At 44.9% G+C, this 24,813-nt stretch overlaps 1 protein-coding gene across 1 annotated transcript in view; it reads left to right on the top strand.

Annotated features, from left to right (window-relative positions):
• The window catches only part of LOC138471899 (ficolin-1-like), a 499,560-nt gene that overhangs the window by 215,859 nt on the left and 258,888 nt on the right, over positions 1–24,813 (top strand). Inside the window, exon 9 of the mRNA XM_069609760.1 lies at positions 19,182–19,316. Coding sequence (XP_069465861.1) covers positions 19,182–19,316 — 135 coding nt within the window. The remainder of the gene's footprint in view (positions 1–19,181; positions 19,317–24,813) is intronic.

The raw sequence follows: 24,813 nt of genomic DNA, 5'->3' as shown, positions 1-24,813 counted from the left end.
CCTCTGGGCACTCCAGCACTTAAAGGTCTGTATCTGCAACCCTACAGCCCCTTCTCTCTGCACTTATGAGCCACCCGCTGGCTGCTCTTGTTAGTTAACTGCACTTCCCCCTTCCTCTCCCGCTGGTACTTCTCCCCTTTCTTCTTCCCCGCATTTGCGCGATCTGAATGACACAAGGCCTAGTAAGATCGTTATTTTCTCCTCCCTTTGTTTCCCCCACCTTGTCTTTTCACGCCTAGAAACCCTTGTGTACAGGCGCGTTATAAATGCCACATCACATTATAACAGAGACTGCAGGTGTAGCAAGGGAGACCACAGGGGTCCTGGCTGGAACCCCTGGTAACCCTCGAATGACATCCCTGCAACAGCTGGTCGAACACTCTTCATACTTGACGGTAGCGTTCTTGGGTTCTTCTTATCCCCAGTACCTATCATAGTGGGACTATCTGACACATTACAGTAACCTATCGTCTCAGACTTTACCATAGCTAAGGAAGGGTTGGGTGTTGTTTTGACCCTGTGGGGTAGGGAGATAAAGGGGTTGTGACCAATATACACGTCCTTGTCCCCAGGAAGAAAGTTCCTCCCCATAAGATCCTCCTGCATGTTACCAACCCAGGGGGACTATCTGTTAGCAGGCTCGCTTTCCTAGCCTCATGGATAGTGACTCCCCTCTGGGGAGAAGTGATGTCATCTGATGGAACGTCACAGTGATAACGGTCACAAAATAGGTTTCTGCAGTGAAACCTATCACAATAAGCAATCTTCACCCCAGTAAAAACAAATTCAGAGACTGTGTCTGTACTAAAGTTACAGTTGGTAGATCATAACATAATACTTTTCGCCACTTCAGATTCCAATCGTATATAGATCAATAATGATTCTACAACCTCTAAAACAACCGAAAACAACAAACTGAGAATCTCATGATCAAGAATCAATCTAGCTACTCCTAGTACACATAATGGTGTAGTGAGTAAAAGTTTAGCTTAAATCTTTTGACGAATTATTGTGACTGTAGTGCTCTAAGCAGGAACCTACATGCTTAGGGTTTTTCATGCTTTGTAGAATATTAAAGTCAGTGAAGCAAGTACTGCATGAAGTACCCGCTTGTCCACTTCGGAACTCTGTGTGCAGCATCTGCTGTGATTTGTATTTGGACTTTGTGAATCATCATGTGAGAGGACGTCTGTTTGGTACGAACTTGTGCCTTGTACGTGCCTATATATGTGGGACACACGCGCTCCTGCAAGTACTGCATTAAGTACCCGTTTGTCCGCTTAGCCACGCAGTTGCGAGGCAGAGAGACTATTTCTTTTCCCCTTTAACAAACACAAAAAAACAAAAAAAGAGGGCTCAATCTGAAGTGTGCAGATATCAGAAGTCTATTATTTTCCGCTCTTACAACCAGCAAGGTGAGTGTAATTTTCCTGTTACACGCTGAAAACTTGTATGCCCCCCCCCGATTTATCATACTACTACCATGACCAGTGTGAGAGGAAGCCATGCTGCCCACACTTCTATCAATCTCACTCCGGTAAATTCGGGGAGGATGGTTGGTAACCTTGCATTACCAGGGGATTTAAATGCTGAACCTAACAAAATGTTTCATAATTGGAAAACAAAATTTGGTAACCATGATGTGGCGCCCATATTTAGTGGGAACTCATCCTTGCACAAAAAAATTGCTGAATGGAAATCTTGTTCAGTGAACTCCTTTCCAATACTTGATGCCCTCTCAGACCAAACAATATTACATGTAGCTGAAAAAGAGCCGGTAGTACAACCACAGCACAAGAAGATAACCGAAGTGCATTCATTAAATAGTGAGACTCATGTTGCACTAAATCTTTCCGAGATTAATCCATCGGCCTCTGAGATATCTATTTATGCAAGTCAGTGTGAATCTACAATTTCGATCCGCACTGACTTGCAATCAGAACACACCTATCATTCCTCCCCCGTATCAGCTCGAGCAATCTCTTTATCATATGTACACCCCACCCCGTGACCAAGAAGTCGCCCTGAACGATCTAAATTTGAACCCTACTATGATTGAATTGACCCTTACAGCTAATAATACCTCATTATTGGGTCTATTTAGATTATTCGAGACCCTAGAGGTCAAAATGTCAACACAATCAAATCAATTGGAACAATTAGCTTCAGGACTGGTTGCTATACGCAAGAATTTACCATCTTTGGTAGATCTTCTGGTCCAAAACTCTGGCACAACGCATGATGTTGTGGAAATGCAGAAATCTGCAGTAATAGAATCGCCTTCTGTTCCGGTTGCAGAAATTCAAAAATCTGCAAATATAGATTCTTTGGCAATTTCAGTCATTCCTACAATTCCTCACATCATTCGACCCCTTGAAGTATCTATTATAGTAATTCATGACAATGAAGAAAATACATCCTTGTCCAGTACAGACCCTGTTGATAAGGATTCAGAGGTGGGACCATTGTCTGCACCTCTAGCTAACAACTTGATAAACAAACCCAAACAGACAGAAGACCATTTATCGACAAAGAGGACTAAGGGCCCCACACTCCATGTGAAAAAAACGAAAAAACTGAGTACCATGAAACAACCAAGAAATAGTTTAGTTACCCTTTTTCGAGCTTTGACAGCTCCTGCAAATACTCAACCTAATAAGTCATTGCACACCCCTCCTTTAGTTCCTCCTGTGACTGTCATAACACCAATTGCTATTGCCTCGCGGCAAGTTAATGTCTCCCTACCATCTGCTTTACCCAATGCTATTCCAAATGTGTCATCAATTGACAGTAGAACTTGTGCTTCTGGCCTGGACTATGCACTGTTAAATGCATTGGTCGAAGTGATAGAGAAGTCCAGACAAAATGATTTGAAAGCGAATGAGGTCATCAATGATGAACCCACCTTACAGCCTGTTGTGGGTAAGAACCAGTCCACGTCATTGGAAGATCAAGATGTGACCCTTTCAATGGAAAACATCAAAAAAGCCATAGATGCGTATTTGGAGAAGAGGTTGCCTATAATAACTCCTAATCCATCTTCCCAAATAACTCAAGCAAGCTCAAATTTGGTGAACAATATGTAACCACCCTTTGTGGAATTTAACAATCGTCCCCCGCAAAATGGGAAAATCAATTCATGCATGGAAGACAAATTCCCCATTAAAGTGAATAAAAAAAACCTCTTATGACATAAAATCTTATTAGACCAACCCAACAATGAATAAATGTCACACCTTGATCTTAAAATGTCGTGGTGGTCCCTTTGGAATCTACGATCTGAATCGAAGCAGTGTTCTAAATATTTTTGGTGATGTGGCTGAACTCGAAGATATTGAAACAGGAGACATTCATGAAGTGGAGTTCATCTCAGATACTGACCTGTCAATAGTCAGATTGTGGATACCATCTGGTGCAGTATTAAACACCATTTGGAAATCCAAAATGAAGTTATTTGGATTAGGTTTTTTACTTGCTCAAGATCCCATGCGAGAACAATACAAACAGGTCGATAATACATCACATCAAGTTGCAGAGATGCAAACAAATTCCTCCTATGCAAGAAGCACATAACCATTGAATGAGAAAAATGTAATGTAATTGCCATTTCATTGGTGAGCTGGAACACTCGCGGTAACTCACATCTTCAAATGTCTTTAACAAAACTTTCTGAGACCTTTGATATTTTTGCATTTCAGGAGAAGCGGCTTATTATCAAACCAGTTTGGGACAACTATGACATTTAACTATTACCAGCTAAGAAATCAGAGCAGGGCCACCCCTCCTCAGGCCTATTAGTTGAAGTTAGAAGTAGTGCAGGTTTCTCGGTCTCTGCATGGGCCTCCTTTTTGTTCCTTTGTTATATTGGTAAAAATCTCTTGGCGCCAGTCGCACATTGCACTGATAAATGTCTACCGAAATCCAGCAGGGATGACAGATAAAATATTTTATCAAGAGCTGATCAAACTATTAGATTTGATACAAATGACACACTATATACTAACCACCATAATAGTAGGCAATCTAAATCTTGACTGTATCAACATGAAAAAAGGCCAAAAGCTACTGGCAGTTGAGAGATGGACTTCACTCATGACCGAACGCAACTTCTGTAGAGTCAATGGTGCAGTTGCAGGAGATACTTCTGCCAAAGCCACATGGCATAGAAATTGGTCTTCCAGCATCATCGACTATATCTATGTCGATACCAGGTTGTTTTGATCACTTCTTACCTTTGAAATCATGGAGCAAGAAGTGAGTGATCATAATCTCCTAATTCTCAAATGGAGATGGTTGATGGACCAAATTCAGGCCGTGAAGCAATGGTCGAAACAGAATATGAACATCAATTGTGGAAAAACTTGGTTCCGATGGTCTGTCCTAAAGCTTGTAGTGTTGAATAACGCAATAGATTTTAACATATCTGAGTCAACTTCTGAACAGTACATGCATATTTTGGACAAATATAAAGACACAATCACCATACAAGGACCGCAAGCTTTTTGTCATACTCATGTATATGACGAATTGGTGCTACTACTGACTATGAGAGATCAACGGAGTAATTTAAAGACGCCTGTTCCAAACTCCTATTAAAGCCTTATGGACAATACCAGACAAAAAAGGAACCAACCGTCTATCTCCTATTCAAGTTCTACCTGCCCTCCCACTCTCGGCCCATGGACCAAATGGGGACCGAGTCAAAGGTTTTGAAAAACGAATATAACAAAGTACAATTTTATTCAAGAAAAAATCACAATGTGCAAATTTATCTTAAAATGAAATCTAAACATCATAAAAAAGTGTAAAACATAGTGCACTTTTACTAAAACGTCAAATACAAACCCACAATACAAGTTCTAAATCAGTTTTAAATGAAATATATAAAAAAACTGATAGAAAACAGTGACAACCTGCCTAGGTGTCACCTATACAGCTATGAAACTCCTGCCTATACAAATCTTAACAAAGCAACACAAAAATCCCTGGTGTATGGTTACGCTTTGGTAGGTAGCACCTCCAAACAACCACAATTCTTTGTTTGTTAGAGGTATGTTGTTAATCACCTGTCAGTTAATTGTCTACCCTTCTAAACTGCTACTAGGGTGACTATAACCACTAAATTGGTTAATGAACCGCACCTTACAACTTAAGGTACTCATATGTCCGACATGTTTAATTCATATACTTTAGAACAAATTGTATGAACTTCTTCAGGGGATCCAAAACAATGTCCACTATACACAATAAACAAACATAACACAGGACACGTTGTTTGAACTGTCAAAAAGGTGAGTTATATTCCAACATTGGGGTTGCTTCCCAATGAATGATGACCTCTAGTACGCACAACCCGCGGTATCAGTCTTGCCAATGCAAATACTGCTAGGTTTCGGTAATGAGGGGAACGTCTCAATTGTAGACGTTTAAACACATTCCTCTGCGGAGGTGAGCATGAAAAATTCTTTAGACTGCTTTGTCTCGCACACGTTATTGCAGTGCCTCATGTAATGGTGTTACCAAGCACCACCCTGCTGCTGTCGTATACCGCGGCTCCAATCCCCGTTTGTAACGGGAGGAAGAAACTGCAACTCACTTCGTCTGCTTGTAAACTCCAGCTCGTACGCGCTGCCCCCACTGTCATATGATGAATTGGTGAAAATGAGACGCCGAGAATATCGACGTGAAAGAAAACAGATCTGTAACTGCCCATCTGTAGATAAATTGGCTGCTCTTAGATCAACAAAATGCAAATATTTAAATTGGATTTGTGGTCGTAGAGCCTTTTTATTCCAACAAGATAGTGAACTTATGCTGCAAGCAATGAGTAATAAAAACTCCTCTGAAATTTGGACATTACTGCATAATCATTCTCTTGATATTCAACCAATGGCACAGTCCTCAGGTGTCAAGGAACACCAATGGGTTCAGTATTATACTAATCTGTATTCTGATGATACTTTAAAAAAAACAAGCTACAGTAGCAAATCTACTGCTCCATGGGAAGTTGAATGTTCTGCCTCTATGTTAGAAGAACTAATTACAAAGTCCAGCTCTTCTTGAGCCGCGGGACCAGATGGGCTTCATAGCTTCATGCTAAAAACAAACCGAGTGATCCTGTGTAAAATCTTCCAGCAAATTATAGCTACTAAATAACTACCGGCCTCCTGGACAACTTCACTAATTGTCCCTATATTTTAAAAGGCTGACATGTCATCACCTCAGAATTATCGGCCAATCGCTTTATTAGATGCCCCGGGCAAATTGTTTGCTAGACTAATATTACGAGACTTTAACACCTGGACCTTGTCCCAAAATCATCGAGACCCTAACCAATCGGGATTTGGTGCTGGCATGGGCACTGCAGTAATGCACTAAAAGCACAATGTCATGCTACCAAGCAGGCAGTTTATTTTGTTGATTTAAACTGCTCCTTTGATTCTGCTTCTCTCTCTTTATTAATGGTCAAACTTCAAGAAGATAATTGCCCTGATACCCTGGCTGACATAACTTATGCATTTCATTCAAAAACATCAATTCATATTAGACTCACATTAGAAGGCCTTTTATCAGTTCCCATTCCAACTTTTCGAGGCCTTAAACAAGGCTGGTTGCTCGCCTCAGCCATTTTCAACTGCTTTCTGCATTCACCAAAACTTTATAACCAGCCGATCAAAGCCCTCCTCTATGCAGATGATCTTGTGCTGATTTCAAAGACCCCAATTGGTCTTCAGAAATTGCTATCTGTCTTTGAAATCTACATCACACAAAATTATCTAAAGGTTAACACGGACAAAATGCAATAGTTATCTATGCACCAGTAAAATCACAGAAACCTCAAATTGCATGGTCAATCAACAAAGTCAAATTAGCAATAGTCAATCGGTATAAATATCTAGGCATGGTTTTTAAAGGCATTGTCACAGCCAAAGGCCAGATTGAGAGTGTTGATAATAAGTTAGTCACAGCCATATCGCAGACAAAGATCATCTTGCAGCGTTATCGCAAATTTTCCCTCGTTCTGGCACTTTTATTTTGGAATGAAAAAGTCATACCCTGCTTGCTATATGGCCTTGAAACAGGCGCACAAGTACTGCGTTTGCGGTTAGATAAACTTGAAGCCAAATATTGGAAACAAGTATTATGTATCCCGCAATCCACTCCCATCTCATGGCTGCTGTATGAAGGGGGACCGACTTCTTTGTACGCCCTCTATCAATGGCGATTATGCAATCTCTTCAGGAAATGTCTCATTTCAACATCATACAATGTAATGTTGAAAGTTTTGGCTGTATATTTGTTTTCATCATCACACCAATTTGTTCAAAAGTGGACATCAGGAGTTAGCTATATACTTGCACGTGCTGGAATGTCAATTGAAATGTTAATATCAAATCCGAACAAAGCCAAAACAATGATCTATCAGCACTACTGGATTACAACTACAGAAACTTGTTTAACGTACCAACAATCTGCAAAATTAAGGTTTGTGCCTAAGAAAATGCACGTAATGGCAGGCTATTTACTAAAAGCACCATCAGCTAGCCATCACAAAGCCATGTTACGTTTCAACCTTAACTTGTGGCCCACAAGAGATGTACGGGCAGTGCGCAAAATCATACCAATGGAAGAGAACTTCTGTTGAGTTTGTGTAGATCGATCATGCAAAGAAACATTGGAACATTTAGTTTCACTCTGTCCAGTTCTTATGGCTCTCTGAAAAATTCCTTTTTTCTAAACATTGTAATAACCTTGGTTTATTAGAAGATTATGATCGCTGGTCGGCATTTCTATCGACACCTTCGACCTCTATTCAAATTGCTCTTGTTGGATTCTTGAACGCTTTAGAGCTGGATGAAGTGGTTGAATAGTCTAACATGAGACGATATCATACTAAATATTGATTGCAACATACTCAATTACAAAGGTAACATCAAGCTTGAATGTTTGGATACATTTTTAAATATAAAATCTATGTGGCCTGTGCCTGTTTTCCAAGCTGATTGGGAGGCTGAGCCTGGAGTATTGCTTGAGACCAGGAGTTCTGGGCTGCACTCAGATGTATTGATCAGGTGTCCACACTGTCTTTAGGATCACCGGGCAACCAATCAAACATATAGCACAGTAACTTGCATGGAAGCACAAGCCCCAACATATCAGATACCGTTCCACCACCTTCTCCCAGAATTCCCTTAGCATGGGACACATCCACATCATGTGGAGGAAATTTGCAGACTCAGTGTTGCAACGTGGACATTTACTCGCCCTGGGGCGGTCAAACATATGGATGCGGTCAGGTGCCAGGTACACCCTATGGAGAGTTTTAAACTGAATCAATTGGAGCTGTGTGTTAAACACCCACTGTGTGATCGCTCGCACAACAGTGCCCATTGCTTGTCCATGAACAAAGTCTCTGTGTCTCCCTCCCACTGCTGCCTGCACTTGAGGGGTTCACATGAGGTATCCCTTTGAAGGATCCCCTACAGTGTAGATACCATACGCCTCGCTGTCGATGAGCCTTCCAAGGCCTGCATAAGTGGAGTATTCGCTGGTATGGTTGGAAACAAAGGGAACCATGTTTTAAAAGCTGCCCTCATTCGATGGTACTGAAGCACCTGATGAAGCACCTTCCCCATTCTCTCAGAAAATAGGTCTAGCGATACGAATGTTCCCCGGGGTACGATCAACCATGCCTTCGATCCCCTCCCGCTTCCATTCACGTAGTATTGCTTCATCACATGTTAGGGGGATGCATTCTATCTTCCATATACAGAGGCCGGGATCAAATGGGATGCCGATCCGTAGGTGTTTCAGAGCCCAGTTCCATGCATGGATTGTGCATGCTACCGGATCAAATTTATATTTGTCTGCCACTTTCTGTGATATTAGGGTTCCCTGTAGCATGAAGGGCTGCACAGAGCCTCTTTCTAGACACACTCTGCCACACCCCCAGGGGAGGGTGAAGGTGTCCCAACTTACCTGCAGGGTCTTCGGATACCAGGCTAACCTACTCAGCTGGGCCCTTACTTCAGCAAGGTATCCCACACCCGGCCACACTGGAATATTTTGAAAAAGATTTAATAGTAGTTTAGGAACTTTCATCATTTTAGCACTCTCTATCCGGTCAAGTATAGATAGTGGTAGTCTAGAGCACCTTTGCTGGCATCTCGGCTTACATGCCCCCCAAGATATTTAACCCATCTGTATTCTCCTATATTGTTCGGTCTATTCATGCCTTCATTCAGTGGGAATAGGACAGACTTTGCCCAGTTTATCTTGAGGCTAGACATTCCCCCGAATACTGCGACCACCTGTGAGAGCAGACCGAGGTTGACCGCAGGGTCTTTGCTGTACAGAATGTTGTCATCTGCGACATCAGTTCCCTGAGGCCTCCCAGCGCCAGAACCCTTGCCAAGTGTAACTTCCGCAGCCAAGCCGCCATTGGCTCAATTGCCAAGGCAAAAAGCAGCAGTGGCAGCGGGCAACCCTGCCTGGTCATGCGGTCTAATGGGAAGGGCCTAGACCGTCTACCATCCAGCCTAATTTGTGCTTTTGCGTCCGCATAGAGCAGTCGCACAGTCGCAAGGAAATACCCATGGGAACGCCTTCTCCATATCGAGCAACACTGCGACTGCCTGCAACTTGGTGTCTATTTTTGCAAGGAAAGTGAAGAGTCTGCGCACATTCAGTGAAGTCGACCTCCCAGGTTTGAACCCCAGTTGGTCCGTGTGGATTATGCTGGTAACATACGAGAGTAACCGGTCTGCCAGCACCTTGACCAAGGTCTTCGTATCGAGGTAAACAAGGAGATAGGGCAGTGTGACGAGCACTCCAGCAGGTCCTTCTCTGGTTTTGGTATCAGAGTGATCACCGGCTCCCACATAGTCGGGGGGGAGCTGCCCTACCTTCATCGCCTCCTCTCAGACAGCAAACAAGTGTCCGGCTACCTCCGGGCCCATTTCTTTATGAAATTCGGCAGCGATCCCATCCGTACCATGGGCCTTCGCTGACGGGGAGGTGTGGATAGCATGCAAGATATCGTCCTGGGCAATGGGCTCAGCCAGGGGTGCGATCGCCTCACACTGCAGCGTGGGCAGAGACGCTTCTTGTGCATATTGCACCAACTCTGAGGCCAGGATCGACCCCTTGGACTCATATAATCTCTCATAGTATTGGCAAAAAGCATCTAGGATTTCTTTTGGCTTAACCACTACCTCGCCACAGTCGTTTCCTACGGCAGGAATACCAGTGCTTCCATTTTCTTTCATTGCTGCGAAATGCCGGCCCAGTATACCCTCACGCCCCATAGTGACGTGCCATCTCTGGGCGTGCCAAGTATTTAATCTCCTGTTCGGCCAGGTAGCTAAAGTGATCTAGTGCTTCTCTGATTCTGCTCCTATATGCAGTGTTCTTCTCGCCCTCCGCCATGCTCTCAAGATCCTTAATTCCCATTTCGGTGTCCGATAGTTGCCTACGAATTGTCTTCAAGATCCCCAGCTTTAGTAATAGGCACCCCGCCCTCAGCACTTCCCAGGTGGAGCTCATTGTTGGGACTGATCCAAAGTTCTCCTGGAAATACTGCTTAACCAGGCTAATTAGTTCGCTCTTACAAACTATATCTAGTAGGGCGGCCACTTTGAACCTCCAGAAGTGGCGGGGGATGAGATCACCTCCCAGATCCAGGGATCAGAGAACAGGTGAGTGGTGTGACAGTGTTCTAGGGAGGAGGGAGCAGTCAGCCTTCATGTGGACCAAGGGAAGACTTTCTAGTACGCAGTCAATACGTGAGGATGGATTATGGACTGTGGAGTGAAAGGAATACTCTCTGCTCTCCGGCCAAAGCAGTCGCCACACCTCGCCCATCTCCAGCTCAATCATGTAGTTTCTCACCACCTCAACAGCCCTAGACCTTGGTCGACCACCCCCAGTTGACCTATCATGCTCTGGATCCAAAGCTAAGTTAAAGTCCCCCACCCAGACCAGGTTGGTCTGTGTTTATTTCTGGCAAAGGGATAGCAAGGATTCGAAGAATGACCGGTCGTCCCCATTCGGACCGTAGATGTTAACATATGTCAGTGACATGGAGCCCCATCACTCGATACAATCACAAAGCGGGTAGCCGGGTCAACCACTGTTTCCTTGGTGCGGAATCAGAACGATTTGTATATCAATATCATGGCCCTTGCCGAATACGTGAGTAGGATCTATAGTACCTGCACTCTTCCCAGGACTTAGCCACCCCCTCATTACTTGTCCCAACCAAGTGGGTCTCCTGTAGGAGGGCCACCTTAGCCCTGTTCCTCTCAAAATACTGTATCACCTTGCAGGTCTTGCAGGGGTTGTTAAGCCCCCTTACATTCCAACTGATGACCTTGCAACTCGCCATTTCTCCTGTCATTTTTCACGCAAAGCCGCCGCGCTCCCGCGTGCGCTCCCTCCCGCTCACCGCAGCCAACCGTGTACCATGTACGTGCACCATTTTGAAATAACAATGCCCAAACATGCCCAACCCCGCCCCTGTACCATTAAACATTCCCCAAACAGTAAGCATACACACCCCCACCCACAATGCCCATCCCAACTAGCAGTGGATTGACCCCCTCACACTTCTCCCCAACTTGACAACCATCTTGGGCCATCGGCCAGGGACACCGGACACCACAACTCCCGGACCTAGGGGGGAGGCGTTTACATTGCTAATTTAAATTTTGCTTCAGGTCTGATTCGTTACATGGGCCTGCTTATATAAATATAACCCACCGGTAGAGACATGGGGCAAATCACAGAGAGCAACTCACGCAGGCAGCACAACCATTTAGTCCACCAAACCTTGACTCCGTACATCTCACAAATAATGTATTCTTGGGGAGCACCCGCACTTGGGGCTCCCAGCCCAAGTCACAATATCATGATCATTCCTTTGGCAGTGTCTGCAGAAAATCATGCACCGCTCCAGGAACTGTGAAGAAGTGTGCTCGGCCACCGTGCTGTACACGTAGCTTGGATGGGTATAGCATGGCGTATTGTAACCCTTTCTTTTGGAGAGCTTGCTTTGTTACCAGGAAGGACAGATAGGCCTTCTTCACAGTCAGGGTAAAGTCCGGGTAAAACAATACACCGGAGTTATCTTAGGATAGTGTTGCGGTCCCTGTAGTTTAGGAGGCGCGCTATTATTGGGTGCAGGCTCCAGCCAGTTCTGGGGGCCATCTGTAACACCCTATGCACGCTCGGGATCAAAAACTGGGTCGACAGCAGAGGTGTCTGTAACACCTCCTGGATTAACTGTTCCATAAAGACCTCCATGTTCTGCTGTGGTATAGACTCTGGGACCCCCACCACTCGGACATTGTTCCTCCGGGACCTCGCCTCCAGGTCCTCGTTCTTTTCCTTTTTTGCGGAGAGCTCCCTCTGCAGAGAGCAAATCGCCTGCGTATTCACGACGCTGGAATCCTCTAGGGCCCCCACCCAATGCTCTGCCTCAGAGATACGGACACTCTGCTTCTCAAACCTTTCCTGCATTCTGTCGAGCTTTGTATTAAGGGATGCAAAGCCAGACCTCATTTCTGTCAACACCAAGCCAAGCTCGGACGTTGGCGCCCACACGGCGGACTCCGTAGGGGCCTTGCTCTGGCCTGGCAAGCTGGGTTTGTCCATGTGGTCACGGGGGGACAGCATCTTCTCGCCCCCAGCACCAAGGCTTTCCTTCTGGGTGAAAGGCAATTGAGATTGCTGCTTGTTATCCTTGGCAATGCGGCTCTTCACCCCACTGCCTCCCGAGCAGCCACAAACGGGGCACACCAACCAGGAACACCACCGGTGCCCCCAAGACCGCGATTGATGGTGCCTGATAGCCAACAGCACAATCCACAGTCTGCTCACCAGTGGTGGACTCAAGCCCTCCGAAGGGTGGGGGGGTTAGCAACCAAAAGTGTGCGCCAGATGAGAATTGCAATTGGTTGTAGAAAGCCCGGTGCAGCGAGGGTCCTAGATCGCCCACGGCCTATCCAGAGGTGGGGGGGTCAAACAGATATCTGTAAAGGCAAGGGTACCTCCTCTCCGCTCCCTGGCCAGCAGCCGCGTAGAGTCAATTCACATATGACTGGGGTGTCCCCACAGGAGTAGTAGTCAGCCCTCCAGGGCCGCACTATACACCTTGGGGTTATCAGCCTGGAGTTCAAGGCTGACCAGGGCGCTGGGCCAGTGGTTGAGTTGGTCCGGTCTGCCGGGCACAGAATGGCCAGAGAGCCTGCCCTCTGCCCCTGTTTGGACTAAGCTGGCATCAGTCAAGGCCGGGGCAAGGGTTTTGTTCAATGCGTTCATTGCCTGAGTTCGATAGTTTGTGTTGACACCAGAAGTAGCTACAGGCCGAGCTGGGGGTCAGTGCGAGTGTGATATGCCAGATTATATTGGGATTGCAGGTAAATTAGTGGCCGTCCTCCCACAGCGCCATAAAACAGGCAAGCTCACCTCCTTGAGAGTCAGAGGCGCGCCGTGTGTCCCACGCCTGTTTCCCACCTGGGGACCGACCCCCGGCAGATCTAGGGCCCCCCGTGGGTCAGCCCCAGTACTGGAACTGCCTCGCGTTCATAGCAGGTAGGGGTTGAAAAACTGGGGGCCCAGGGGGAGGGGTTCACACAAGCAAAGCAGCTGTTGTCGGCCTCCCGCAGTTCCACCAGCGCTGCGTCTCACCTTAGGATCACAGTGTCCATTCAGTCCATGCTCCTTCCCAGCACCAGCTGGGTATGGTCCCTGTTCTTATCCAGCCACGCACTGTGTCACGGCCATCCAACGTTGTGTTTACGGTCTTCGCCGGAGTCTAATAAGCAGCAGGGCCAATCACAGCAGCACGGGAGTTCCAATGCACTCGCCCCGCGGGTCCAATCAGTTCGCCTGCAGCGTGTTGGAACTAGATACCGCTGTTCGCTCCAGGCGGCCTGCCTCACTCCATTCTCAGCCGCGGCGAGCTGCTTCACTACAGCTGATGTCCAGTGCCCCCAGCAGGTCTCTCTCATGGGTGGAGCACTTGGCCAGGCCCCCACCTTAAGTGTAGCCAGAGGTGGTCCCCAAAAGGCTGCGGGATCCACCTCTGTCCCGCCCCGTTGGGTTCAGCGTCTCAACAACCAACATGACGGGGCGGTATATTCATTGTCCGGGCTGGCCGGGCCCCGCCATCTCATCTGCAATAGTGCCCAGTGACCTGAGCGGCTCTCCCTGCATTGGCTGTGTTTCAGGGCTGCAACACTCCCGGGGCCTGCTCTTACTGGTCGTCATCACAGACTCAGCCCAGCTTCAGCGGCAGTGCGGTCCCCACCGCCAGACTCCATGACTCTCCCAGCTCGCCGAACTTCGGTGCCAGTCACCAACTCAGGCGGGCCCTCGTGGTCTCCTCCTCCGCGCCGCAGGCACCTCCCGCCGGCTGCCGACTGCCACCAAATTTAGCTACCAGCTGGGCTGCAGTATCAGGTGCAAGCCCCCGCTGACGGATTGAGCTGCTCTCGCCGGTGGGTGTATGTCAGGGCTCCCCCTTGAAACGGTCCATGAGGAGCTCAAACTAAGTCAGCCATTTTAGTTGCTGGCTCACTAGCGCCCCCTTGTTATTTATAATATTGTCCTAAGAAAGATGTCGCTCTACAGGGAAACTAGTTGACATTGCATATTGGAAAGAGAAAGTGTAAACTTCAAATGGGGTGCACTCATGCACAATTTTTGTATACATGTGGAATATGTGGGAGGAACATCCAGTCGAAAGAACATTACCTGGGGTAAGTCATTTGTTCTTCGAATGGATTGTGTCCACCCACGTATTCCTCATCTTTGATATTATCCTATAGCAGTGTGTTGCAGGAGGTGAGAAAGAAGTTTAGCACAGCCTTTCCAAATCTGGATTCCCAGCCCAAAAGGTAATCTTAACAGTAATATTTTGCAAATGTATGCACAGAAGACCAGGTTGCAGCATTGCAGATGTTGTGTAGCAATACCCCTCTCTGGAGGGCTGTGAAGTGGTTACAACTCTGGTCGAGCGGGCCCTTAGACCTTCGGGAACCTCTTTCCCGGCCATGTTGTAATATTCAGATATACATAGTATGATCCACTGAGACAGAGTTTGTTTAGTAACCGCTTGTCCCATTCTGTAGCCTGCACAGCCAACAAATAGTTGGTCGTCCACACTTATTTTAGAGAACCTGTTGATATAAAAGCTCAAGGCTCTTCTGGGGTTAAGTCTGTGTAATCTCTCTGAAAATTCTAAAGGGTACCTGGTCTGATCTGAGTCTCCCAGGTCGAGAGTAGCTATAAACAAAACTATGGACTGATAGCAGGAGGATGGCAGGCAACAATTCAGCAACTTTCAGAACAATATACATTTATTTCAAATATTCAGTAGTGATAAAGAGATAAATGCATTAAAAATGATTATCAAAATAATCTATCATTACTCACACTCCATTCAATCTACTCGAACAAGCGTACTCATTCATACATACATTCCCAAAACATATCATGCCTCTTAACACTTATTCACAACATTCCTCTACACCCCATACGTATACAGGTGTGTGTCTCTCTATTATGTTGTCGACATGTGTTTCAGTCGGAAATGGTGGGCTTGAATACTGTGGCCCTTAATTTCTGCAACCTTCTTCAGGATGGAAGTGGACACCTTACTGTGCACCCCTTCTACGCTCATAGAGTTGAAAAAAAGATCTACAAGTAAAACAAAATAAAATAACCCTGTTACCACTGATGTTAAAACCACCCTCGTTTATTCTACATTTAAGCACATCAACTTATGCATGTAACCAATACATAGTTACCAGACATGACCTTACCCCCAGAGAATTCTGGATGGAAGTTCACGACCATGGGAAAGCTCCCAAACGCTCACGCTACTGGATCACTTCTGGCAGAGCCTGAAAAACCTGTAATACAAATGTTACATGTTACCTACATTTGTAAAGTGCACCTTCACCATCAAGGTCATCATGGCGCGAGGGGGTAAGAACTAACGCAGAGCCAAGCAGAGAGAACTAATGCAGAGCCAAGCAGAGAGAACTAACGCAGAGCCAAGCAGAGAGAACTAACGCAGATCCAAGCAGAGAGACCATCAAGCTTAGATTGAAAACAAATATGTCTTCAGCACCCGCCTAAAAGAAATATGGTCAGTCATCTCATGAAGACACAGAGGGGTACGTTTCCAGAGTAGGGCCACCATGACCGAAAACGTGCAACCGCCCACGGAGGCATATTTTAAGTGGGCACAACAATCCTCAAGGAGGAGCAGAGAGGACGGAAAGTGACATAATGACTAAATATTCAGGCCCGTCCCATAGAAAGCCTGGTTTACCATGCATAGAGCCTTAAACTAAACAGGTTTAGCTACTCGCAGCCAGTGCAAGTATTCAGAATCGGAGGAGGAAAGCAGGCTAAGCAAGAAACGGCGGGTTGCAATAATCTACTGAACCAGAGGTTAAGGAAGATAAGACCAAGGGGCAGGGAAGAAATGGTAGCACCTTCCGAAGGATGCGCAATTTAAAGTGAACTGCCTGGCAGACTGCACAAAACTGTTCCTGCATGGACAGCGATGCAGAAAACTTCACATCCAAGATCTTAACCAATGGGGAAGGCAAAGGGAAAAGGCACAATTCTAGGGTCCACAAAACCGACGACCACCCAGAAGACTCAGGCGCAGTGCAAACTATCAGCACCTCTGCTTATTCTCCCTTTAGACAGAGCCAATTATTTCCTATCCAACAATGGACCGCAGAGGGACAGGAGCGGCACCGCTCAGCAGTAGATGGCACAGAAAGATGGAGCCGCACCAGAATCTATGTATCATCAGCATAAGAAAGACATCAAAAACCAAAAGAGTGAATACGTTTAACCAGAAAATCAATATATAGATTGAAGAGAAGGGGAGAAAGAGCAGAGCCTCGGGGAACACCACAGGTGAGGGGCTTTGCCACCGAAGTAAAAGGGGAAAGAGAGAGAGAGTGAGAACGTCCAGAAAGGAAAGACCCAAACCAGTCCAGGACTCAGCCAGACATGTCCGCTGAGGACAGCCTCTCCTTGAGGATACCATGGTGCACAGTGTCAAACGTGGCAGAGAGGTCCAGAAGGATCAGGGCCCCAGTAGCATCCTGATCCACTATCAGGGCTAAGTCAACAGCTGCCGACGCTAGGACGATTCAGTTCCCCGGCCGGGCCGGGACCAAGACTGAAAAGGGTCAAGGGCACCAGAATCCTCCAAATAGGAGTGTATAAGGGGAGTGAACAAAGCTTCAAGAAATTTCATACAGAACTAAAAGGAGAGAGAGGGGGCGGTAATTAGAAGGGACAGTGGGACACAAATTAGTTTTTTTAAAAAGAGGAATGACTTAGTATCGCTTATCTCACAGCTGCTTTTTACTTCAAAGTTCATTCACAGGTCTGCCTTTCTTCGCATCTCATCCAAACACGTGCAGCCTTCCCTTGTGATATAATGTTGCCACTTCATTTCGCTTGAACTCACACCAGTCTCTGAGGTCCCTTGCCAACTCACCGGTTGTGTGCACTTCTTTCTTGTTTAGCTATTTTCAATTCACGAGTCAAGGTTAGTCCCACAGGCTTGGCCTCACCTCCCTAACTCTTCCGTTCACCCGGGAGGGTCGCTGGCATCCATCGAACACAATGCTATCTTCACTTATGGGAGCTGGCCTTCTCCATGTGTCTTTCACGGTCTGTCGGAGGAAACAACCTCCAATAGGGAACCCTTGGGTTTTTCGGCCTGCTGCTCTCATCCCTTGTTCCGTTGCTCTGCTCCAGCAGGTATGCCCTCGTCCCGGAAGTTCTGCTAGTGCTCGATTTCCACCTTGCTCAGAGTGTGCCTTTAGGTGTTGCCTTTTATTCGTGTGAGGAGAGCTAACTGGTATCAGGTGTATGCACTTAGTGTAAAGTGTCTGACTTTGCCTGACCCGTTTAACAGGACATGTCCAGTACAATCTGAGAGAGTTAGTATGGTTGCTCTCAATCATTCTCTTCCTTGGCCCAGTGTTTGTGAAAAAAGAGGGGGCAGGGGCCTTGGGCCTTTGGAAAATCCTATAAAATAGGATGGGGTAGATGAACAAAAAAGGGGAGAATACGGCGCCTCACCATCAGCTCCCTCACCCGCACTCCCCGAAGACCACTCACCCAGATGCTCCTCCCGTACTGGTCTACCCCCAGGATCCCCCAGGATCTGGATCCAAAAGTGATGGCCGTGTCCTGGCCACCTGGATGACAAGTCCCAGAGGACTAGCGGATGAGACATGCTTTGAATTCTCACAGTGAGCACAGATGAAAGGCCAGAAATGATGTGCTTAAGAATGTTGAACAGAATGGGATCAGCGGGAGACGCTGATTTCAAACTGAGAGTGGCTGAAATAACCTCAGATTCCGCAAAGATCGGAAAGGTAGACCAGCCAGAGACAGGTAGGCTCGGGCTCAATGGGTCTGCAGGAGATAGCAGAGTAGAGGAGGTGGCAGCAATTTTCTGTCTGATGATTGTGATTTTATCATTAAAAAAATATTGGCAACAATATACCCCAATGCAGACCACAGAAGAGTGCTTGAGGCCTATGCCTGATAGAAATGTATTCTATTGACAAGTTCCCCAAGTCTAGATTGCACACTATCAGCAAGTTAAAAATATGTGTTTGTCACTTTGCAGAAGGCAGAAAGCTTACAGGTAAGGCAAATTGTGCTTTCTCTTGTATTAAGTTACAGACTGTTGAGAGAGCTGGGCCTGCCCCAGAGAAACAACTCTGTCAGGGCCCTTGGGATGATAGAAGAAGCTGGGCCCCATTTGCAAGATGAGTCATTTGGAATGGTGGGTGAGGTTTCAGTGTTGTGTGTTATGTTTCAAATTGCAGCATAAGAGCTCAGAAAAAACTGTTGCTCAAGATCACAAGGCTACTCTGCAATACTTCACACCCTTTGCATTGATGAATACTTCCATTCAGCCATTTGGTTTCAAAACAAAAGGGTGTATTGTGTGTCCAAGAGCAGAAGACTGCAGTACAATGTATCCCCAAACCCCAAAAATAACCTATATGGTGATTGCTTTCTGCTCTGTCCTTGGAATAGCAGACCTCAGTAAGAGGTCACCATACATCAGTATTCTTTGCATAGTTATACCCTATTTACATAACATATCATTATTTTAACAGGAAATTATGAGCTTCGCATTGATCTTCGAGGTTTTGACAACATTCATCATTTTGCCAAGTATAGCTCATTCCGAATAGCTTCAGAATCCGAGAAGTACAAACTCACATTTGCAGAATTTACAGCTGGAAACGCAGGTGAGGATTTCTGAAACGTCCACATGGCACATTAAATACATAATATGTGTTTCTCCACACAGGTGGGGTGTAGGGTGCACTCTGGTGCCCAGCTATTTGAGCCTTATGATCAGGAGGTCTTCTCCTCCAAGCGCTTTTGTGTCTATCCCGTGCAAGAGGGTCAATTCACGTGTTTGTGGCTAAAACAAAAGAAGATGAGGGTTATGATACCTTTTATTGGGCTTACGGAAAATACTATGCAGCGATGAAACAAAGCATTCTTTTTTGAAGTCCCACGGATGTCTTCATCAGATGTTGCAGAGTGAAATGATTTGTAAAAGAAAGCCACAGCATCTATCTTTCTCAAAACGAAGAAAAACAGAAAGATTTTAAACTTCTTTGGCTGAAGGAACAGTATGCATGGAATGTGGGTCTGGAATTGCTGTTTTATTTAAACTGCCATAAACATCCAGGAGGCAGGGAACACATAAGGGTTTGGAAAGAATACACATTCTGAGAGTTGCATTTAACAAAAAAGTCCTTTTGCACATTAAATCATTAAGTTAGGCCCAGGCAGTCTTAAGGTGGGGCTCGCCAGTTTCCTAAAATTACTGATTTTTTTTAAAAGGTGTATTGAACTGAGAGTTTTTAAAACACATAGGGCCTCATTACACGGATGGCGGTAATGGTTAACGGTCACCGTTAATGGTAACGGTGACTGTTAACCATTACCGCCTTACTACGAGGTCCCTTAGCGGGTTGGTGCTTTAACGCCTGCAGGCGTTAAAAACCAACCCGCTAAGGGACCTTGGTGCTAATTACGGCACCGCAAAATTGCGGTGCCGTAATTAGCACCTTCCCCATTCCCATTATGCCCTATGGGGCAAAAATGGGAATGGGGAAGGGCAGTGGTGGAAGGGGGAATTACCGCCCTGCCAACCTTGGAATGGGGCGGTAATTCCCCCTTCCACCAAGGCGGTGCCGGTATTTTACCGGCATGGACCAAGCACCTTGGTCCATGTGCTAATACCGCCATCCGTGTAATGAGGCCCATACTTAGGAAACAGGGTCAGTGTGGCATTTTCCTGACATAAAGTCTAAAAATGTGTTTTGCAGCCTCTATATTGTAACAGGACATTTCTGTGATTCCAATGCAGCTGCTAAGGTTTCCTGGCTGGTATATAATGCAGCGCTACAAAGCATGCTCTCAAGCTTTAACTGGCGCAGTCTCCAATGTTATTGCAGACTACACCAACTGAAACTGAACCTGTTCTGAAGACTGATGCATCACTATGCCTCAATCTTCAGAATGGTTTGCTTGCTTTTATGAAGTGTGGCAAATGCAAAATGCATTACTCGTGTTTTAACAGTGCTGTGTCCACTCTTATCTCAGCATGTATCATGCTTGGTCATGTGGGCCACCCATTTGAGCTTATCTGTCGAAGATTTCCATATCACGCATTAGGAGTCCCAAACAGTAGTGTCTGACATCTGTTGGTGAGAATTGGTACTGGAGGGGTGTCTTCTGACTTTGTTAATGTGTTTGCATTGTTGGACCTTGGTTCAAAGTTGGCTATATTGTGTCATAAAACCCATATCTATGTTCAGACCACTGTCTTTTAGGTTCAGCATCTTCCGGTACGTGTGCTCCATAGTCCTTCTGTGTGTGGTATTTGAGAGGCTAGCTTTTAAAAACATCTTGATAGATTCTGGAATGAGTGCCCATCCTGTGTGAAGTGTGTGCCCATCCTGTGTGAAGTGTCGAACACTGCTGGTTCTGTTTCGTGTTTTGAGATGGTGTATCCATGCAGGTTCTTCCTTTCATGCAGCCTTTTCAGTTTTCCCCCACATAATTCCCACGCATGCGTTTTTTTGTATGGGATGCGGTATAGAACATTGGATGATCTGCAGTTGTATGTATAGTCCATCTGTATTGTTCGGTTCCGCTGGGTTGTTATGACAGATCCAGTGCTCGGTTTTCTTGGTTGCTTGTATTCAATTAGCAGAGCTTTTTTGGAGATGTTCCTCAGCTCAACATCACTGATAAAAATTGCTTTTAGGTCCTTATCAATCTTATTCAGTTATCAATAAAGATATTTGTTCTGTCCGCGTGCTGTCTCTCTGCTGTCTCTGTATTGTAGCAAGTTGTCTCTGGGTATTTTCAATGCACAATTAAATTCCATGTCGAGTTGTCTGGTTGGGTGACTCTTTTGCAAGAAGGATGTACAGAGTGTGGCAAGGTTATTGTCCGGTCAGTGGCTTTCTTGAATACAGCTGTTTCTAGATGGACGTTCCTTCCAACCAAGATGGTTGTATCCTGGAAATGAATGCTCTTCTTGGAGTATTCCCTGGTGAACGTGATATAACAGTGGAAGCCATTCGTGATTCAACAAATTGTTCAAGAGTCTTAGCCTTCTGTCCAAATCAAGAAAATGGCATCAATGTAAAGCAGGTATGTTAGTGGTTTCAGGAATTGTTTCGTAAGACCTCCTGTTCGAGGTCCACCATGAAAAGGCTAGCAAATCAAGGTGCCATTTTTTGCTCTTAGCCGTTCCAGTCTTTTGTCAGAGGTTTCTTCACTTGACGCAGAAATAGATGTGTGTGGGTATGAATCTAATTCGATATGTGAGAGCTGTGGTTAGGGTGTCAATCTTGGTGTTCACTTTTTGCACACATTTCTGGCATGTGTATTTCATCTTCAGGAAGAAGGTTGGACTTAAGTGCAGTGATTTCCTATGTGGCCAGGAGTGCATCCGTTGGTACTTTGTCTGTCTCTTGAATCTTTCTGAGGAAGTGCTTGTCTCTTGTTGTGCTATGTCATGTACACCGATTTGCACTGGTTAAATCCAAACATTCTTGCTGCAGTGAATTCTAGTAGTTGTAGTCAGTCACAATCAGCCAGGAACCAGCCCTCCCTATTATTTAGGGTAACACCGAGAGTGGGGGGTAAGAATGCCAAACAGTGTGGCCCTAATAGTAGGCCATTGGTCAACCCAGGGTGCCACATCTGGAGTCCGGAGCACCCAACGGCATAGTCTTGTTCACAGTGTTTTTAATTTGACACAGGTTCACAAACAGACATAGATAAATAAACAAGGATTTCCAAGAGTCGCTATTTAAGCTGTAATGCTATAATGTTTTTCAAAGGCTTCATTACATCCCTTCCCCCTTCCTCAAGAAGTGGTGAAATACCAAGAAAGCTTGCAAATAAGCAAATAAATTGCTTTGTTAGTCCAATTAAGGTATTGACTCTTTGTTTTCTTTTGGATCAACGCTGTCTCTCTCAGTTTATATATGTATATATATATATATATATATATATATATATATATATATATATATATATATATATATATATATATTTACTCGAAAACACTTTGTTAAGGGAACGTTATGGTTAAGTTGCCCTACCAAAAACCTGTGCACTTTACTAACAAACTTTTAAAACGTGACATTATGGTTCAAAGTAGAACCGAAAAACCCCTGAAATTCGCCAGTTATGGTAGGCTAAGCAACCATAACTGCCCGCATCACTGTGCGTTGCTAACACCAACACCCAGGACATCAAAGATGACATCACAAATGTCATTGATGACATCACTGATGACATCACATGTGTGGCCCTATCGTTTTTGCTCACAGCCACATCTAGCCCAGGCGGTTTTATTTACTGACAGTTGGAAACTTAACTCGCAAAAGGTATTACATTTATAAATATTGCTATCCTCACATTTCTTGACAATATGTGCCGTACATTTTAATCGCATCGTATGAAGTCCATATATAGGGGAAGAAGCAGGCCTGAAACAAAGCTTTCATTTTTGTATGTGCATACAATCACGTAGATTATACACAGTTGCTAATGATACTGCCTCTTGTTTCCTTACTGTACTCTCTATATTTTAGCCCCATATTTTTTCTGCATTGTAGTCTATTTATGTTTTGTGTGTATTACCACAAATATGTAGTAAGTGATGCATTGTTAGCAACTGAGTACATGTTTCACAGACCAGAAAAGCCTGATACAGAAGCATTCATGGTTTTACTATACACATTTTCAAAGTGCAAATTTAGCACCTCTATGGGGTATGCTGCAACCGATATCTACATTTCTGTATGCGTAGGTTCTTGTACTAGAAAGAACAGTGCAATAGAATTCTCTTTACAACAATTCATTGCGTGATGAAGTATGTAGTTTATTAGCTATGTCCTCATAACCCCTGATGTTTTTTTGCCAAAATGATATTCACAACCCCTTGTCTGTAAAGTAATTACATTTGTGATGTCATCTTTGATGTCCTGGGCTTAGCCTACCATAACTGGCGAATTTCAGGGGTTTTTTGGTTTTACTTTGAACCATAATGGCACGTTTGAAAAGGTTTGTTAGTAAAGTGCACAAGTTTTTGGTAGGGCAACTTAACCATAACGTTCCCTTAACAAAGTTTTTTCGAGTGAATTTTAAGGGTTTTTAGTACGTCAGTTTATGTACAGCGACTTGTGAATAGAAAAATGTTGTACTGATCTTACTGCTGTAATGAAGAAGCACAAGAAACAGTGCCGCTGCCTTGCAAGTAAGAAACACACAAAATGTGTCGCCGAACATCTACCGACCGATATTACTGTTGGTTGGCTCTTTGTTCATTGACGTTCGCACATTGCCTTATTATCTGGTGTTTCAAAAAGGAAAGCCACCCGTACACAAAGTAAACATTGCGTTAATCGAGCCCTTTCACAGTGCAAATACATTTATTTTAAAAAAAATTACATACACTCCAAGTACTGCATATTTGTCAATAAAATACATAGACGCAATAATCTTTGCCAGTAATAGTGTAAATTTGCAACGCAGTAACGGGTGCTACTAAAAAGGAGGATTACTTGTTAGAATCCGGGGCCGTTTTGTGGGGTCGGATTACAAAACAAAATCCTTTTTCAAGATGGCCACCATAGAAATAGAAGGCGGTTATTTCATACATAGTCCCTCTTCCCTTTCCATGGCAGTCAGCAAAAAACACAAATACGTGACGTGACGCAGAATCTGTAAATAAACATACAGCGACGTACAACCTAATATCTTACATTTGCAAATAATAGAGTGGATTGTTAAAGAAAACGTAAACATTTTAGAGTTTGTAAAGTAGGTTTATTTAACAACAAACTGTCAGAGATGTTTGGAGTAATCCCATTGTGAATGCAATGATAACAATGGTTGATAGAGGGGCATTGCAAAAGGTAAATATGAAAAGCATATTGTTTTTTTTTTTGCATAGAAAGCGTATGAGTTCTTTGATAAAGCAGGCACTTTCTGTTCACAGTGATTTTCAAGAAGGCGTTGTAACCTTGAGCCTACAGCACCATAAATGAAGGTATGTTGCTCTGAGTAGTGAGTTCAGCGTACGGACAAAGTGGGCTTAGGGTATTGTCCCACATAATTGTTATACACAGGAAACCGCTCACAAGCAGTTGTATTTGACGGCTGAAAAAGCCTTCACTCGACATCTGAAAGCCATAGCACGGA

The sequence above is a fragment of the Ambystoma mexicanum genome, chromosome 8 (assembly GCF_040938575.1).
Source record: "Ambystoma mexicanum isolate Mex_15411 chromosome 8, UKY_AmexF1_1, whole genome shotgun sequence".
NCBI classification, from domain to species: domain Eukaryota; kingdom Metazoa; phylum Chordata; class Amphibia; order Caudata; family Ambystomatidae; genus Ambystoma; species Ambystoma mexicanum.
This window is presented reverse-complemented; position numbering and strand designations above follow the sequence as displayed.